Source organism: Drosophila novamexicana, unplaced genomic scaffold, assembly GCF_003285875.2.
Source record: "Drosophila novamexicana strain 15010-1031.04,08,12 unplaced genomic scaffold, DnovRS2.1 tig00001444-arrow-arrow-pilon, whole genome shotgun sequence".
In the NCBI taxonomy this organism is placed as follows: domain Eukaryota; kingdom Metazoa; phylum Arthropoda; class Insecta; order Diptera; family Drosophilidae; genus Drosophila; species Drosophila novamexicana.
In genome coordinates, this window is record NW_020824859.1 from 408248 (window position 1) to 424475 (window position 16228).

The following is a 16228-nucleotide window of genomic DNA, read 5'->3' on the forward strand; positions in this document are numbered from 1 at the left end:
TGCAAAAAATGTTATAAAGGCCAAAAAGAAACTGAACGTTGCAGTTGACTGTGTCTGACTGAGCAATACCCTGTTTAAGGTTTTAAAAGCAGCGTAAGGCTTAGAGTCTGCTTAAGACTGCGCTGAAGACTCTCAAACTGTAAACTTATATGCGTGACTATAAAACTACGACTAGCAAATGTTGAATTTATTTATTTTTTTGGGGGCGTTGCTGGGCGTGGCAGCATACCTCTGGATTCGCTCTATAGCGAAGCTCAGAAAAACTCTGTTCAAAGATATTTGTGGCTCCTAGTCTAATATTATAGAAGATAAAAACTGCATCAGAACTAATATACCCTTTGCTGACCATGTAAACAGGGCACAAAAAAGAAAAGTCGCTGGCGCTTGTTTTTTTTTTGTACTTTTTTTCATTTTAGTCTAATGTAAAATGTGCTGCTCAGGGTAATGCGCAGATTTTGAGCTTTATAAATTGAAATGTCAGAAAAAGTTGAGTGCGCCCAGCGCATGACTGACAGCGCAGGCAGCCAAAGTCAAAGCCAAAGCCAAAGCCAAAGCGAAAGCCAAACGCAATAGCCCAAAAAGTCAAAGCCACAGACGCGCGGCCAGATTCCGAGCCTGCCTCCAAGTCAACTGCAAAAGTTGATGTTTCCTTTGAGCAGCATGCAAAAACAGGAGAAGAAGAAGAGTAAGAAAAAAAAGAAAGAACACAAGAGCATTAAAAATATAAATTGCATTAAAACAAGCCAGAGTTGGCGGCCTTGAATAATAGCCGAGCTTGGGCGAGTGTGACAACGCGCATAAGTATGCTACGGATTTTGTAATTATACTCTGTTCACTAGTCGAAAAGGGGTATATATGGTGGGCACTTCAGTTGTCCCTAAGTGTGAGCACTCGTGCATGTTTATGTCCGGCAAAGTGTGGCTTACTTTACAGATACGTCATTATAAGGTTCCAACCAAGCCCACACATACTTCGCTTCGCTTCTGCCTCTTTTTAAGAATTAGATTATTCCAATACAAAATATTTCATTTCACTCACTCGATTTACTTTCTCATTTCATACAATACAGAGTATTTTGCAGTCGTGAGCACTCAACGCTCTAACTTGGTTTTGCAATTGTCATTGTAGTCTGGCTAGTGGCTCGGGCTTGGGCCTTAAATCAAATGCCCTTAAGCCCGGCGAAGACGATTTGCACATAACACGAATTGCAAATTTTCAAATTTCAAATGTGGTTTTTCGTATTCAATTACGTGACTGCTGCAGACACAAGAGTTGTCATGTTTGAGCCATAAACTCGATTTCCATTTCAATTTAGTTTCACGCAGATTTTGCATTCGCCGGGCAAATAATGCATACAGTAGTTGTTATTGTCATTGTTATTGTTGTTGTTGTTGCTGTTGCCTATCAAATTTGTAGTTTTAATTAAACAAATAAAATGCTCTTACTTGTGCTTTGTATTATGTCTCTAAGCACTCGACTCAGACACACATACACACACACACACGCACACACATGTAACTAGGTCTGCTCAGACAGAATGTGGGTTGCATGATAATAGAAATTAAGTATACGCCCGCGAGCGCTGTCACTGTGCGTGTGTGTGGGATAATATGAATGTCTGGGGCCTCTTTTGTTAGGCATATCAAGTGAATGGCTTTTTTTTCTGCCAGTGTCTATTGTCGTCTACTGTGCAACTGGCAGGATAAAAGTGCAGGATTATCTTCAATATAGCCCAAAAATATTAAGCATTTGAGACGTGCTTACTACATGATGCTTATACCCTTTTGTAGGGTATAATGATCTTGCCCTCAAATGTGCGACGCACACAAGGAGATAACTTAGAAAGCATCTATTTTCGTGATGAGCAACATGAGGCATGTTTCTCTGTCTGCAAAAGTTCTTCTTAATGTTGCCGGCAGTATGTATATATATATAGAGGAATAGGTCGCATCTGGGTACTATATCCATATAAATGCCAAGGAACTGTTTGCTGGAAAACAAAGTTCATGAGCGCTCATTTTGTTCCTCCAAATATTTATTTATCTAATTTAAATTTGGCGCTTTCGAGTTTTCCTATTCATTTCTTAGAAATATACTATATCATATTCCTATACCAAATTGTTAAATCATAATTCAATAGTATATATTTCTATTCTTATCATCAGAGCACTATTTATCATCAAGTTCTATAGGACGAATATCTCATTAATGATTGTTTGGAGTGAACATTTTTTTATTTAAATGCTGATATTAGCGTCCTATCCATCTATAAGAATAGGAATATGCTGTTGTACAATGTATGTAGGAATAGAAGAAGGCATCTTGATCATTAATGAGCTTTTCCAGGGAAAACTTTATAGTTTAGTTTTCTTGATTTGTGCGCCAAACTCAATATACCCCACAAAAGCTACACTCTTCTCCTCACATACCTGCAAATCTTTCAATCATATATTTAAAAGTGTATTCAATTTTCGATGTGCATTATTATGTGCATCACGTCGAATATTTTACTATCATATCAAATGCCCGGCAAAACTCTAAACACACTCGAAACTTTATGGTAAAGAATTTTATTCAAAAAAGTTGTTCAGCTTAACTTTATACAAATTATAATTTACATATATAAAAATCAATAATAATCAGAATACATATTAATTAGTGCTGCACTTAAACTAGACATAATCATTAAAATAATCATAATATTTATATTAAAATTAATAACATTATCGTATGCGGTTGGAAATACTTTTGAGAGAGATAAATTTGTGGAAAATATATAAACGAAATTAGCATAAAATACTTTCGGTTACAATTTTGTTGCGCCTTCTCGGAGATTCGATAAATGGAGTTTTTTTTTGTGTCTAAACTTGTATTAAATGCTTGCTCTGGCAGCTAAAATTGTTTTAGTTTTTTAGTTAAAATTTGTCATATTTATCAAAAAGTTTAAAAAAAAAAATAAAATCGTTTGTATACAAAATCGTTTAGTAATAATTTAAGTTTCATTTTAAATAATATTTTTTTTGTGGGATTTTATTTTTTATTTTTGCATATTTTCTTGGCTTAAATTACATTTAGCTTAATTGCGAGACATTTATGTAAATAATTGAGATTTTTCAAATATTTTTTTAGGGTTTTCATTTTGTATTCTTTTTTGTTTTTTTCTTGTTTTTTGCCTATGTAAATTTAATTTATGTTTGCCTGTTAATTATTTATTTGATTTATTTTTGTTGTTGTCGTAAATTTTATTAAGGTGTGTGGGAGTGTGTGTGTGTGTAGATTTAGCTGTGCGTTTTTTGTTTTTTTTTATGAAATACTATATGTAGTTATATGTGGAAAAATGTTTTTTTTTGTTTATTTTTTTATAGATTTTCTTTTCATAACACATTCATTACGTTTTGTTTTTCTTGCTTTAGATTAATTTGCTTTTAGTTTGTTTTTTTCTGCTCTTTTTGTTTTTTGTTTATTTTTTTTAGTACACACATTCAATGGAGTTTTTGAAAAACCACACTTAAGATTTATATTTATATATTTGTTTATTTTTATTTTAATTATTTTTATGTTTTATGTTTATGCATTGGGCTTTTGTTTGTGTTGTTTTTTTTTTTTTGTAGCTCACAATATATTTATTTTGTTTTTTTTTTTTTTTTCTAAATGTTGCTGCTGTTCATCTTCTTCTTCCTCTTCTTCGTCTTGTTGTGTTGCGGCAGCCTCATTGGGCATTTTGTTGAGTATTTTATTTTTTGCCTTCGCCCTTTTGCACATAAACTATTTCGGCATATTCAGTTGCATTTTTGGCAGCTGCATCCACAGGTGTTGCACTTGTTGTTATTGTGTTTGCTGGTGTTGTTGCTGCTGCTGCAGTTGTTGCTGTTGTTGTTGTGGCAGCTGCTGTCTTCTCATGGGCGGGCTTCAGTACAAGTTCAGCATAGACGAGTTGTTTGTCTTGCTGTGGGCAATGTATAAAAGGAATTTTATTAGATTTCCTAATAAAATAAATTCCAAAATATGAAAACTAATATTTTATATGGTATTTTATTGTTATACCCTGAACCCATTGCAAATGCGATAAAGAGGGCATGATGTTTTTGGCCAAATGTGCGTTACACGCAAGAGAAAGCATTTCTGACCTTATATATATACATATTCCCAGCCATGCCCGCTCTCCAACTTAACTGTCTGTCTGAATGAGTAGATCTCGGAAACTACATACTCTAACGTCTTTAAATTTGAAATATATATTCTTCTATATCATACGTAGAAAGAGTTCAATGGTTTTTTTCGATAGCTCTAGGTATTTATGTTATATCGATATATATCGGTGCTAAGACGTGGGTTTTGAACTCAAAGATAATAAGAGATAGGCACGCCAAACTTGATATGTTGACTTTCGTTAAGTTTCATAGAATATTTCACATTCTAAATACCTCTTCCCATATGCCGCAAAAACGGAGATTTTGAAGCTAGAGCCTTGCACTTTGCACACACATTTGCATATACAGAGAGTCTGGCTGGAATAAGATGAAGCAGCAGCTGCGCAGGGTGTGAAGAAAGAAGAAGGAACGAATATTACGACAGTTCGATGCCAGGTTCAGGGTATCTACTAGTCGGTTACTACCGACTAGAGCGCTCTTATTTGTCCATATATATATGACAAATTTGGGGTGTTTATTGGGCAAATTGTGGTACCTTGTTTGTTTGCTTTTTGTTGCTGTATTTTGCTTTAATATATATGCATTTTATTTAAAAGTCCACACGGGTGAGGTGCTCTGCCAAACTATAGCCTTTATATATATATCGATAGATTGATAGATAGTCAAGTATTTACAAGTTACACAAATTTTTGCATGCGTTAAAGACACGACGAAATTACAAAAAAAAAAAACAAAATTTGTTTTAAATAAGCAAAAAGTTGCGAGAGATAAAAGAGAGAGAAAGAGAGAGAGCAGATGGCAAAAAATTTGTGATTATAGAAAAATTATAAATAGCTCGCCTACAAGTATGCTAAGCTAAATGGTGTAGAAAACATTGCGCCCACACACACACGCGCACATACATCCGTTCACACACTCGCACACACATAGGCAGGCACACAACAGGAGCATTAGATAGAGACAGCTAGAGTTTTGTGTGGGAAGGAGTTTGGTTCAGTTTTTGTATACCTTTGGTTCATTGTCATTGCCATCGATTGTTGTTGTTGTTGTTGTTGCCGTTGTTGTATTGTCCTGCGTCTGCTCATTTGCGCCCAGCTCCGCCTCCCCATTGTTGTCCTTCTTTCTGCCATCCTTCTCATTGAAACGCTTTAAAATGGCAACTGCAAAGGCTGGCAAACGCTTGGCCTTCTTGCCAGCCGGTGCTGCCTGCTCGCTGCCAACATCCTCGCCAGCTCCTGAGCCTGCTCCGGCGCCTGTGCCTTGTCCTGCTCCAGCGGCTGCACCAGCTCCTGCTACGTTGCCCGCCAGTGTGGTTGTTGCTGTTGTTGTTGCCGTTGCGGTTGAGGTGGAGGTGGCTTTAATGTCGGCGCTTTCGGTGTCGCTGCTGTTTTTGGTTTCAATTGTGGTTAAGGGCTTGGCGTTTTCTTTTTGTTCTTGTTATTGTTGTTATTCTTGTTGTTGTTGTTGTTGTTGTGTGAGCTTTTGGGGGCTACTTATTAAATGTGTCAAAATAATTGTTTGCCGTGCAGCCGGGACATTAGTTAGAGCAGACAGAGTTTAGTTAGGCCCCATAATAGCCATTAAAGCGGGACAGGGTTAGTCGGTGGTTAGATGAAAGGTGTGTCTCTGTGTCTGTGTGGGTGTCTGTGTGTTTGTATGTGCACGGGGATTAGAGAATGTATCTGGCTTTATCCATGGCATTACGCTCGGATCGTTGGTTGGGTTAGTGGCTTTCAACTTGTGCGGGTAATTGCGTAATTGTTATTTGCACCATAAAACCAAAGCTTCAACTACTCAAAATTGTCAGGTTTTGATTGCAATTGAACGAGGCATTTAGAAAACAAAAGGTTTGCTTTAATTGTATTTCTTTTAAAAGAATGTCCGTTCTCTGAAACAAGCTCTAGTTGGCAGCTGTTTATGCATTTCGTGGGTTAACTGAACTTTTTGGATCGGCGATTGGCGGGGAAAGTGTTTTATACTGCTCTCAAGTGTTTTCTTTCATTCTTAGTTAATGCTTTCAATCATTTGCGCAATGAGAAAGTCTTTGTCTATGAATCGTTTAATCATTAAGTCTCCTAATAGGTGGTACAAAAAGGCATCGAGTATATTAATGCTCTTCGAAAGCTCTTTGATAACTTGCAGGTCAATCAGCAGCATTTAAAAAGCTCTAGTTATGGAAAACACGTATAGTCTTATGCTTGGAGTTCAATGTTTAAGCAGTGTGAATAACTAACAGTTACGTAAAGAAACAAAACTTTGCTTTCTTTATAAAAGAGTTCAATGAAAGTGCATACAAAGTTCATGGCGAAGTCTGCTTAAAAATTGTGTAAGCTTCATAGAGTTTTTCCGCTATGGAACTTGAAAAGCCCAGCAGATTATTAAAGCTCTACAGACAAGCTCTAAAAGCTAAAAGCATGAGACGCTTTTGAGGCCAGGACAACATTTAAATATTAAAGCTTTGAAGAACAGTTTAAAAAGCTCGTATAGATTAAAATTGCATTAATTATTCAGGGTATTTGTGTACTGGAAATCTGAAGATATTCTTCCAAGAACCTCTATTCCTAAAATGTATTGAGAAGCTTCTGAGTTAATCTCAAGCGTGAGCATTGAACTCTGCTCAATTTTGTTGTTCAATTAACCTTCATTGTGAGTCCTGTTCAGATTTCATTTAGCTGATAGACGCTCGCATAATTTGTTTGCCATACAAACTTGCAACAGACGGCTGGCACTCGTATTTGGAGTATCTATATATATTCTATAAATATTTGTTGGCTCATTTAAATGTCTGGCAGCAGTCTGGCTGCGTGTTTGTTAAGTTATCTGCTATAATTTTGGGAGAGTGAACTATTGTTATGAACGTTTAACTCCGGCACGTGGTGTTTATCTGGCTATCAATATCGCAAAAGGCAAAGCACGCAGCTTGAATAAACTCTAATATGGTATAATGTGGGTTATGTGGTTAAATATTTGTTGTTGGGCAATCGGAAAATAATAAAGAACAAAAAGCAAGGAAAATAAATATATGAAAACCCGCAAACCCTTGAACACTCACACACACGCAGGCATTTATTCAGTTTTTAATTGTTGTTAATTTATTAAAAATATAAATATGTAAATATATATATAAAGTATAAAATAAAGAACAACCTTATCAAAATGTCGCACTAACTACAACTTAATGAATAAACGCGCTTCGTCTGCTCGAAATTAAATCCTAAATACTTGTTCAACTTTGCAACTTAAACTAAATTAATACAAACAAACTTGTAATACATTTGCAAGAAAAAAGGAAATTTCTTTGTCGCTTAAGGAAAAGAGAAAAGTACAGTGGGCACAGCGTAAGTTCAACACTCGTTGCGCATCTCTTTGACTTGGCTTCTACTAAAATACTTGAACATTTTCGTTTTGAGTAACATAACAATTAGCTTTCTGGCATGTAGCTCGTTTAGGGTTGCCATGCAAAACTATTAATAAGATATTCGAACAAAATTCTTAATTTCATGCCTAAATTTCATGCTGTTTGCTTTGCAAATTCTCAACTAGGTCAAGATTTTGCATTTCGTTTGGGTTCTGTGTGTGTATGTTTGTGTTTGTGTGTGTGTGTGGATGAAGCTGTCATGAGTTTCGCTTGTCTTTGAGTTACAATTGAGTTGCATAGCTCGCTGCTATGAAATTGCATGTTAAAGTCAATAAATTAGAAATTCTAAACCTCCATTTACAGGCATTTCCTGTACCTATGAAATACACATACACTTATACAAACATATATACACACACACACACACGCACATAGATTTAGATTTCCGTTTCCTGTGGCAGCTTTGGTGTTGTCTGTGTTGTTGTTGTTGTTGTTGCTGTTGTTATTTGTGGTTGATTTTTGTTGGGCTTTGGCGGCGCCGCTGGCGGTGTTGCCTTTGGCACAACTGTCTGATTGCGTCCGGATAGCAAATTGGCCTGTTTCTGGAGCAGCTCACGCTGATCCTTGGGCAGCCAGCGCGAGAAACGTGACTCGGGTATGCCCAGCTGATTGCCGCGCTCCAACAGATCCGTATCCTGCGTCTCTTGCGCCAGCGAGTCCCTCTCCGCCTCGTTGTTGTGCGTTGTCTGCGAATTGCGCCCGCCCGCCTGAGCCATTAGCACATTGCGCAGCGGCTTCGTTGTGGGATTATAGACGCTGCTTTCACGATCCGTGCCATACTCAAATGAATCATCCTCATCCTGGAGACGACGCTCCACCGAGAAGCGTTCGTGATTGTGGCCATGGCCATTGCCATTGGCATTTGCCTCGCGCATTTTGCTGGCGCCCAAAAGCGTGATGCCATTGGGCGTCTCCAGCAGCGCCACATTTTGGCCATGATGCGCTGCCTCCGCGGATTCCAGCTGCTTGTCGCTGCAAAGTGGGCGGCGGCATTGTCAGTGTGGGGTGGGAGGGGCAGAACAACAATTTTTGACAGTTTTGTATTTATTTTGACAGTTTTTTTATTTTGTTTTGTGGATGGTTTGTTGTCCATATGAAAGTACACAAAAGAAGTAGAGTGGAAATTTGTTGTTGGTGGTTTTTTTTTTTTTTTTGAGATGCATTTGCGAAATGGCCAACTTTTTTTGTGTGTGTGTTTTTCTTTTGGATATGGCTTGGACAGCGACTTGACGTTTTAGTAGATGCAGATTAAATTGTTGTTGTTTGCGGTACGGCACAGTGAACAGTGGTAGAAAGAGACAGAGACAGAGAGAGAGATGGAAAGACTGCGAGACAGAGTGGAAGATGGCACGACTGGGTAGTACGAGGTGGGACGAGGCGAGGCGGGCGAGGCGAGCGGACGAGCGAGCAGTGTGTGAGGATGTGTGGCTGTGTGGCTATGTAGGTGTGTGAGTGTGTGTGTGTTTGTGTGAGTGTGTCGCAGCGTGAAATTTGTTTTGCAAAGTGAATTTGATTTGATTTCAATTTTGAACGAGAGACAAGACAGCGAGCACTATACGTAAATGAGACGAGACACAAATTTTTGGCGACAAGTTTTTAGTTTTTGGTATTTTAATAGATTTTTTTCTAGCGTGAATTTCCACTGACAATGAAAATAATTGCATAACTGCACGTTTGGGAAATGAAAAAAGTTGCTCAATTTTTGGGCAACCAAAGCACATAATTGTCAATTGAAAAATGTTTTGGAATGTGCGAAAACTAGTTGCTTTTGGTTGCGAATAAAGTGAGGAGCGGTAAGTGCTAAGTGGAATTTCTGTAATTTCCTGGCTATTCTAAATCCATTTTTGTTGTTATCGGAATATTGTTAGGATATAAATATTTAGGTTGCAAGCTAATTTATATCTGGAAGGAAGGAGTTTCCAGCTTCAAAATTTGCCTAGAGAATCCTTTTCTTTTGATAAAGTCTCCTACTCTTATCACATTTGTCAACTTTGAGCTGAACTGGAAGTGCGATATCTCTTGCGATATTTCTTCTCATTTTCATAATATTAATATATATCGATTCTTAGACCTGATGATCTAAGCATAACCCGACGATTATAAGAGCCAAACACAGAGAACTTTTTTTTTACTGTAGATTAGGAATATTTCACTTTTCAGATACTTCTTCCCATTCCGCCAATTAGAAAAAAAAGAGTTTTCAAAGGCGGAGCTTTGCGCTTGGGAATACATTACAACATTTTCTCACTATTCTAGAATATTACAGCATTTCTTTAATTTACTTAGTATGTACTATAAAAACAAACTCGAATTGCTTAATTTTAAATTTGAAAACCAAACCAAGACCTGTAGAAATATAAGCCTGAAGTTTTTTCAGCTTCTTCTTGGGTCTTCCTTTGTTTTTTCATAAATTGCCAGTGGAAATGATATTTAAATGTGTGTGTGAGTTTTGAGATGTGTATGTGTATGTATGTACGTGCTTAAGTTAAACGCTTACTAAATGTAAATGACTATGACTAGCCTAGCAATGATATTATTTATAGCTAATGATAATGATGATGACTAACAACTATTTAGAGAGCTGCGTTTGATTCGAAACACTTGTTAATGAAAATAATAAATATGGAAAATAAATTAAAGTACAAAAATAAAAACAAAAACTCTTGAAGCATGCAACAAGCAAAACGCAACTACGCAATTTCAGTTTAAACAGAAATTCGGAAGTTTTTATGAACATATCAGTTAATACAACAGGATGCAAAGTACAGTTAGGCAGACAAATACCGTTTTTTATTTTTTATCTGGGGGTTAGTTGTATGGATGGTCCAGTTAAATGGAGATATATATATAGAGAGAGCATGACTTTTATATGGCCTGGCCCCGTTGCACTTTGAACTTATTTTGACATAAACGCGACATTATTTGATGGAACTTTCAAGGTACTTACGTTTCATTTGTGGGCGTCTTGATTGATTTACCTGTGGAAATAAATTACAAAATTATATTACTAGGCAGTTGAGTAGAAGGAAAGTTTATAGAATTATTTAAAAATGGTTTTATGCAGCGTGAAACGTTCGGCAAAACCCTGCGCAGCATCATCATGTGCCATTTAGCTAAACCCCAAGCTCTGAGTTGCATAATTTTCAAGCCAATTTGTTAATTATTTAAATAAAAACACAATTTATTTGTAACTTTAAAATATGTTTCGTTTCGTTTTCATTTGTTGAAACAAATTACTAAAACTTACAAAGAACTGAAAAATTAAGTGTGTGCGTTTTAAATTAATATTTTCTTTTTTAAGCCAATTTGTTTAAGTTTTAAAACTATTTAATTTATATAGATTTATATATATATATATAAATGTGTGTGTGGTATTTAGTTTTCTTATTATTCAAGCCAAGTTTTATTTATAGTATATATAATATATATATGCTTTGATTTATCAACTAATAAGTTGTTGAGCAAGACATAAAAAAAATTATATAAAAAACAATATTCGAAAAAATGCAAAAAACGCTGGCAGGTCGGAGCTTAAAATAAATTAATTGCTGGCATTATTTTAAGAAAATGTGAAAAATTATGTTACAAAATACAATTTGTGATATACAAGATGAAAGTATACAAAATATTCGTTCTGAGCGCGGACGGCGTGTGCTTCAATTGCGAGATTCCAGGAGATTCCGAGTTGTAAACTTTAACTTATGAGAAATAGACAGAGAGCTTATGCAAATACTTGGCCTACGTTAGGTTTTTTTTCTTTTCTCTTAGTTCTTTTTAATTTGTTTTGTTTTTCTTTCGTTTGCTTATATGTTTTGTGCGCCTTTGAGATATCTGAGCGGAATAGAGAGCGTTTATGATTTGCTTTTAAGGTTTAATTTGCTTATAGCAAGGCTTGCGCACAGCTAGCTTTTATAGGGTATTTACTGGGCACCCTCTAGACGGACGTATTTGGGGGCTTGGGTGCGTCGGCGGCGCCACTTTGTTGGCCATTTCCGGCCGCAATTACGGCTGCAGCTGTGGCAGCGGCACTTTTCTTAAGATCTGCCTTCTTTTGCGCCTCCAATTTATCTGTGACCGGGGGCGTGGCCTCTTCAGATTGTTGCGTCGTATCGATATGCTCATCGCCATTGTCTTGGCCATCGAGTTCATCGTCATGCTGATCGGGATGTATCTGTGCCTCGGAATCGGGACCGATGTCTGTATTGAGTGTGGCGCCTGCAAGAACAACAACAACAAGAACTAACATTTAGCGACGAGCGAGTTCTGGCTGAGGAAAACACAACCATTTCTGGGCCAACCATTTGATACCAATTTTTAGTTGGATTCGGTCAAAAGCTTAAAACGTGTGGTTAGTCCTTTTACCAAGTAAAGCAAAGTAAGAGTAGATAAAAATGAAGAAGTTAAAGACAAAAAAAAATAATAATAATTAGAAGATTTTTGCAAAGAAAACTAAATTTAAAGTGAAACATAGAAAAGCAAAAAGAACCCGAAGAATAGTTTTGAATTTTGATTCATACAAAATTTGAAACACATAAAATTTAAAATTAAGTATTGTATTTAACTGTAAAGCGTCTCTCATGTTAGCTCTTCTTGTTGTTGTCATTTGTAGACAGTTTTAAGGCAGAGTATTTGTGTAATTTTTTTTTGCTAAATTATCAATAGAAGTTTTTTACAATGGTTTTTGTGTTTGTTTTTTATATTCTAAATACATTTATTTTATTTGTATCTCTAATATTAAATTGGCAATCAAATTGTGTGCTTGATTTTATATATATGTTATTAACATGCAGTCTTTAAATATGTGTGGATGAAGTTTTATTTTTTTGTTTTCTTTTAAGCTGTGCATGGTTTTGGGGTTTCCAAAAAGGCACTTTGTGTGTCTTTGTGTCTTTTATTTGTAGAAAACAAAGATAAATTTAAGTTTAGTATATGCTGCTTGAAATACAATAGTCCTGTATTTTAATTTCCCACCCACTCAAATATCCTATATAGACATTGGTCAAAATCGGTCAATTCTCATCCGATTTTCGAAAGGTTTGGCTTTTTGTGCATGGTTTGGCCTCATTGTGAATTCTGCATCCAAATCTGGAAACATTATTTTTGGTCAAAATTCATGTCAAAATGGTACCCTCAAATATTCTATATAGACATAGGTCAAAACTTCCCACCCCCATAACTTGGTCAAATCTCATCCGATTTTCATAAGGTTTGACTTTTTGTTCATGGTTTGGCCTCATTATCAATTCTGCATCCAAATCTGGAAACATTATTTTTGGTCAAAATTCATGTCAAAATGGTACCCTCAAATATCTTATATAGACATAGTTCAAAACTTCCCACCCCCATAACTTGGTCAAATCTCATCCGATTTTCATAAGGTTTGGCTTTTTGTGCATGGTTTGGCCTCATTATGCATTCTGCATCCAAATCTGGAAACATTATTTTTGGTCAAAATTCATGTCAAAATGGTACCCTCAAATATCCTATATAGACATAGGTCAAAACTTCCCACCCCCATAACTTGGTCAAATCTCATCCGATTTTCGAAAGGTTTGGCTTTTTGTGCATGGTTTGGCCTCATTATGAATTCTGAATTCAAATCTGGAAACATTATTTTTGGTCAAAATTCATGTCAAAATGGTACTCTCAAATATCCTATACAGACATAGGTCAAAACTTCCCACCCCCATAACTTGGTCAAATCTCATCCGATTTTCATAAGGTTTGGCGTTTTGTGCATGGTTTGGCCTCATTATGCATTCTGCATCCAAATCTGGAAACATTAATTTTGGTCAAAATTCATGTCAAAATGGTACCCTCAAATATCCTATATAGACCTAGGTCAAAACTTCCCACCCCTATAACTTGGTCAAATCGCATCCGATTTTCGAAAGGTTTGGCTTTTTGAGCATGGTTTGGCCTTATTATGAATTCTGCATCCAAATCTGGAAACATTATTTTTGGTCAAAATTCATATCAAAATGGTACTCTCAAATATCCTATATAGACCTAGGTCAAAACTTCCCACCCCCATAACTTGGTCAAATCTCATCCGATTTTTGAAAGGTTTGGCTTTTTGTGCATGGTTTGGCCTCGTTATGAATTCTGCATCCAAATCTGGAAACATTATTTTTGGTCAAAAATCATGTCAAAATGGTACCCTCAAATATCCTATATAGACATAGGCCAAAACTTCCCACCCCCATAACTTGGTCAAATCTCATCCGATTTTCATAAGGTTTGGCTTTTTGTGCATGGTTTGGCCTCATTATGAATTCTGCATCCAAATCTGGAAACATTATTTTTGGTCAAAATTCATGTCAAAATGGTACCCTCAAATATCCCATATAGACATAGGTCAAAACTTCCCACCCCCATAACTTGGTCAAATCTCATCCGATTTTCATAAGGTTTGGCTTTTTGTTCATGGTTTGGCCTCATTATGAATTCTGCATCCAAATCTGGAAACATTATTTTTGGTCAAAATTCATGTCAAAATGGTACCCTCAAATATCCTATATAGACATAGGTCAAAACTTCCCACCCCCATAACTTGGTCAAATCTCATCCGATTTTCGAAAGGTTTGGCTTTTTCTGCATGGTTTGGCCTCATTATGAATTCTGCATCCAAATCTGGAAACATTATTGTTGGTCAAAATTCATGTCAAAATGGTACCCTCAAATATCCTATATAGACATAGGTCAAAACTTCCCACCCCCATAACTTGGTCAAATCTCATCCGATTTTCGAAAGGTTTGGCTTTTTGTGCATGGTTTGGCCTCATTATGAATTCTGCATCCAAATCTGGAAACATTATTTTTGGTCAAAATTCATGTCAAAATGGTACCCTCAAATATCCTATATAGACCTAGGTCAAAACTTCCCACCCCCATAACTTGGTCAAATCTCATCCGATTTTCGAAAGGTTTGGCTTTTTGTGCATGGTTTGGCCTCATTATGAATTCTGCATCCAAATCTGGAAACATTATTTTTGGTCAAAATTCATGTCAAAATGGTACCCTCAAATATCTTATATAGACATAGTTAAAACTTCCCACCCCCATAACTTGGTCAAATCTCATCCGATTTTCGAAAGGTTTGGCTTTTTGTTCATGGTTTGGCCTCATTATGAATTCTGCATCCAAATCTGGAAACATTATTGTTGGTCAAAATTCATGTCAAAATGGTACCCTCAAATATCCTATTTAGACCTAGGTCAAAACTTCCCACCCCCATAACTTGGTCAAATCTCATCCGATTTTCATAAGGCTTGGCTTTTTGTGCATGGTTTGGCCTCATTATGCATTCTGCATCCAAATCTGGAAACATTATTTTTGGTCAAAATTCATGTCAAAATGGTACCCTCAAATATCCTATATAGACATAGTTCAAAACTTCCCACCCCCATAACTTGGTCAAATCTCATCCGATTTTCATAAGGTTTGGCTTTTTGTGCATGGTTTGGCCTCATTATGAATTCTGCATCCAAATCTGGAAGCATTATTTTTGGTCAAAATTCATGTCAAAATGGTACCCTCAAATATCCTATATAGACATAGGTCAAAACTTCCCACCCCCATAACTTGGTCAAATCTCATCCGATTTTCATAAGGTTTGGCTTTTTGTTCATGGTTTGGCCTCATTATGAATTCTGCATCCAAATCTGGAAACATTATTTTTGGTCAAAATTTATGTCAAAATGGTACCCTCAAATATCCTATATAGACATAGGTCAAAACTTCCCACCCCCATAACTTGGTCAAATCTCATCCGATTTTCGAAAGGTTTGGCTTTTTGTGCATGGTTTGGCCTCATTATGAATTCTGCATCCAAATCTGGAAACATTATTTTTGGTCAAAATTCATGTCAAAATGGTACCCTCAAATATCCTATATAGACATACGTCAAAACTTCCCACCCCCATAACTTGGTCAAATCTCATCCGATTTTCGAAAGGTTTGGCTTTTTGTGCATGGTTTGGCCTCATTATGAATTCTGCATCCAAATCTGGAAACATTATTGTTGGTCAAAATTCATGTCAAAATGGTACCCTCAAATATCCTATATAGACATAGGTCAAAACTTCCCACCCCCATAACTTGGTCAAATCTCATCCGATTTTCATAAGGTTTGGCTTTTTGTTCATGGTTTGGCCTCATTATGAATTCTGCATCCAAATCTGGAAACATTATTGTTGGTCAAAATTCATGTCAAAATGGTACCCTCAAATATCCTATATAGACATAGGTCAAAACTTCCCACCCCCATAACTTGGTCAAATCTCATCCGATTTTCGAAAGGTTTGGCTTTTTGTGCATGGTTTGGCCTCATTATGAATTCTGCATCCAAATCTGGAAACATTATTGTTGGTCAAAATTCATGTCAAAATGGTACCCTCAAATATCCTATATAGACATAGGTCAAAACTTCCCACCCCCATAACTTGGTCAAATCTCATCCGATTTTCATAAGGTTTGGCTTTTTGTGCATGGTTTGGCCTCGTTATGAATTCTGCATCCAAATCTGGAAACATTATTGTTGGTCAAAATTCATGTCAAAATGGTACCCTCAAATATCCTATATAGACATAGGTCAGAACTTCCCACCCCCATAACTTGGTCAAATCTCATCCGATTTTCATAAGGTTTGGCTTTTTGT

General features: G+C 36.4%; 1 protein-coding gene across 4 annotated transcripts in view; it reads right to left on the reverse strand.

Annotated features, from left to right (window-relative positions):
• Positions 1-3649: 3649 nt before the first annotated feature.
• Positions 3650-16228, reverse strand: part of LOC115767712 (fasciclin-3) — a 120346-nt gene continuing 107767 nt past the window's right edge. Inside the window, exons 5-7 of one of the 4 annotated variants that reach the window (XM_030712009.1) lie at positions 10517-10547; positions 5160-5535; positions 3650-3946 (exon numbers count right to left, since the gene is read on the reverse strand). In XM_030712009.1, coding sequence (XP_030567869.1) covers positions 3734-3946; positions 5160-5535; positions 10517-10547 — 620 coding nt within the window. In that variant the 3' untranslated portion in view covers positions 3650-3733. Of the gene's footprint in view, positions 3947-5159; positions 5536-7310; positions 8542-10516; positions 10548-11130; positions 11785-16228 lie in introns of those variants that run through there. The other 3 variants (XM_030712011.1, XM_030712008.1, XM_030712010.1) reach the window with 3 other exon arrangements.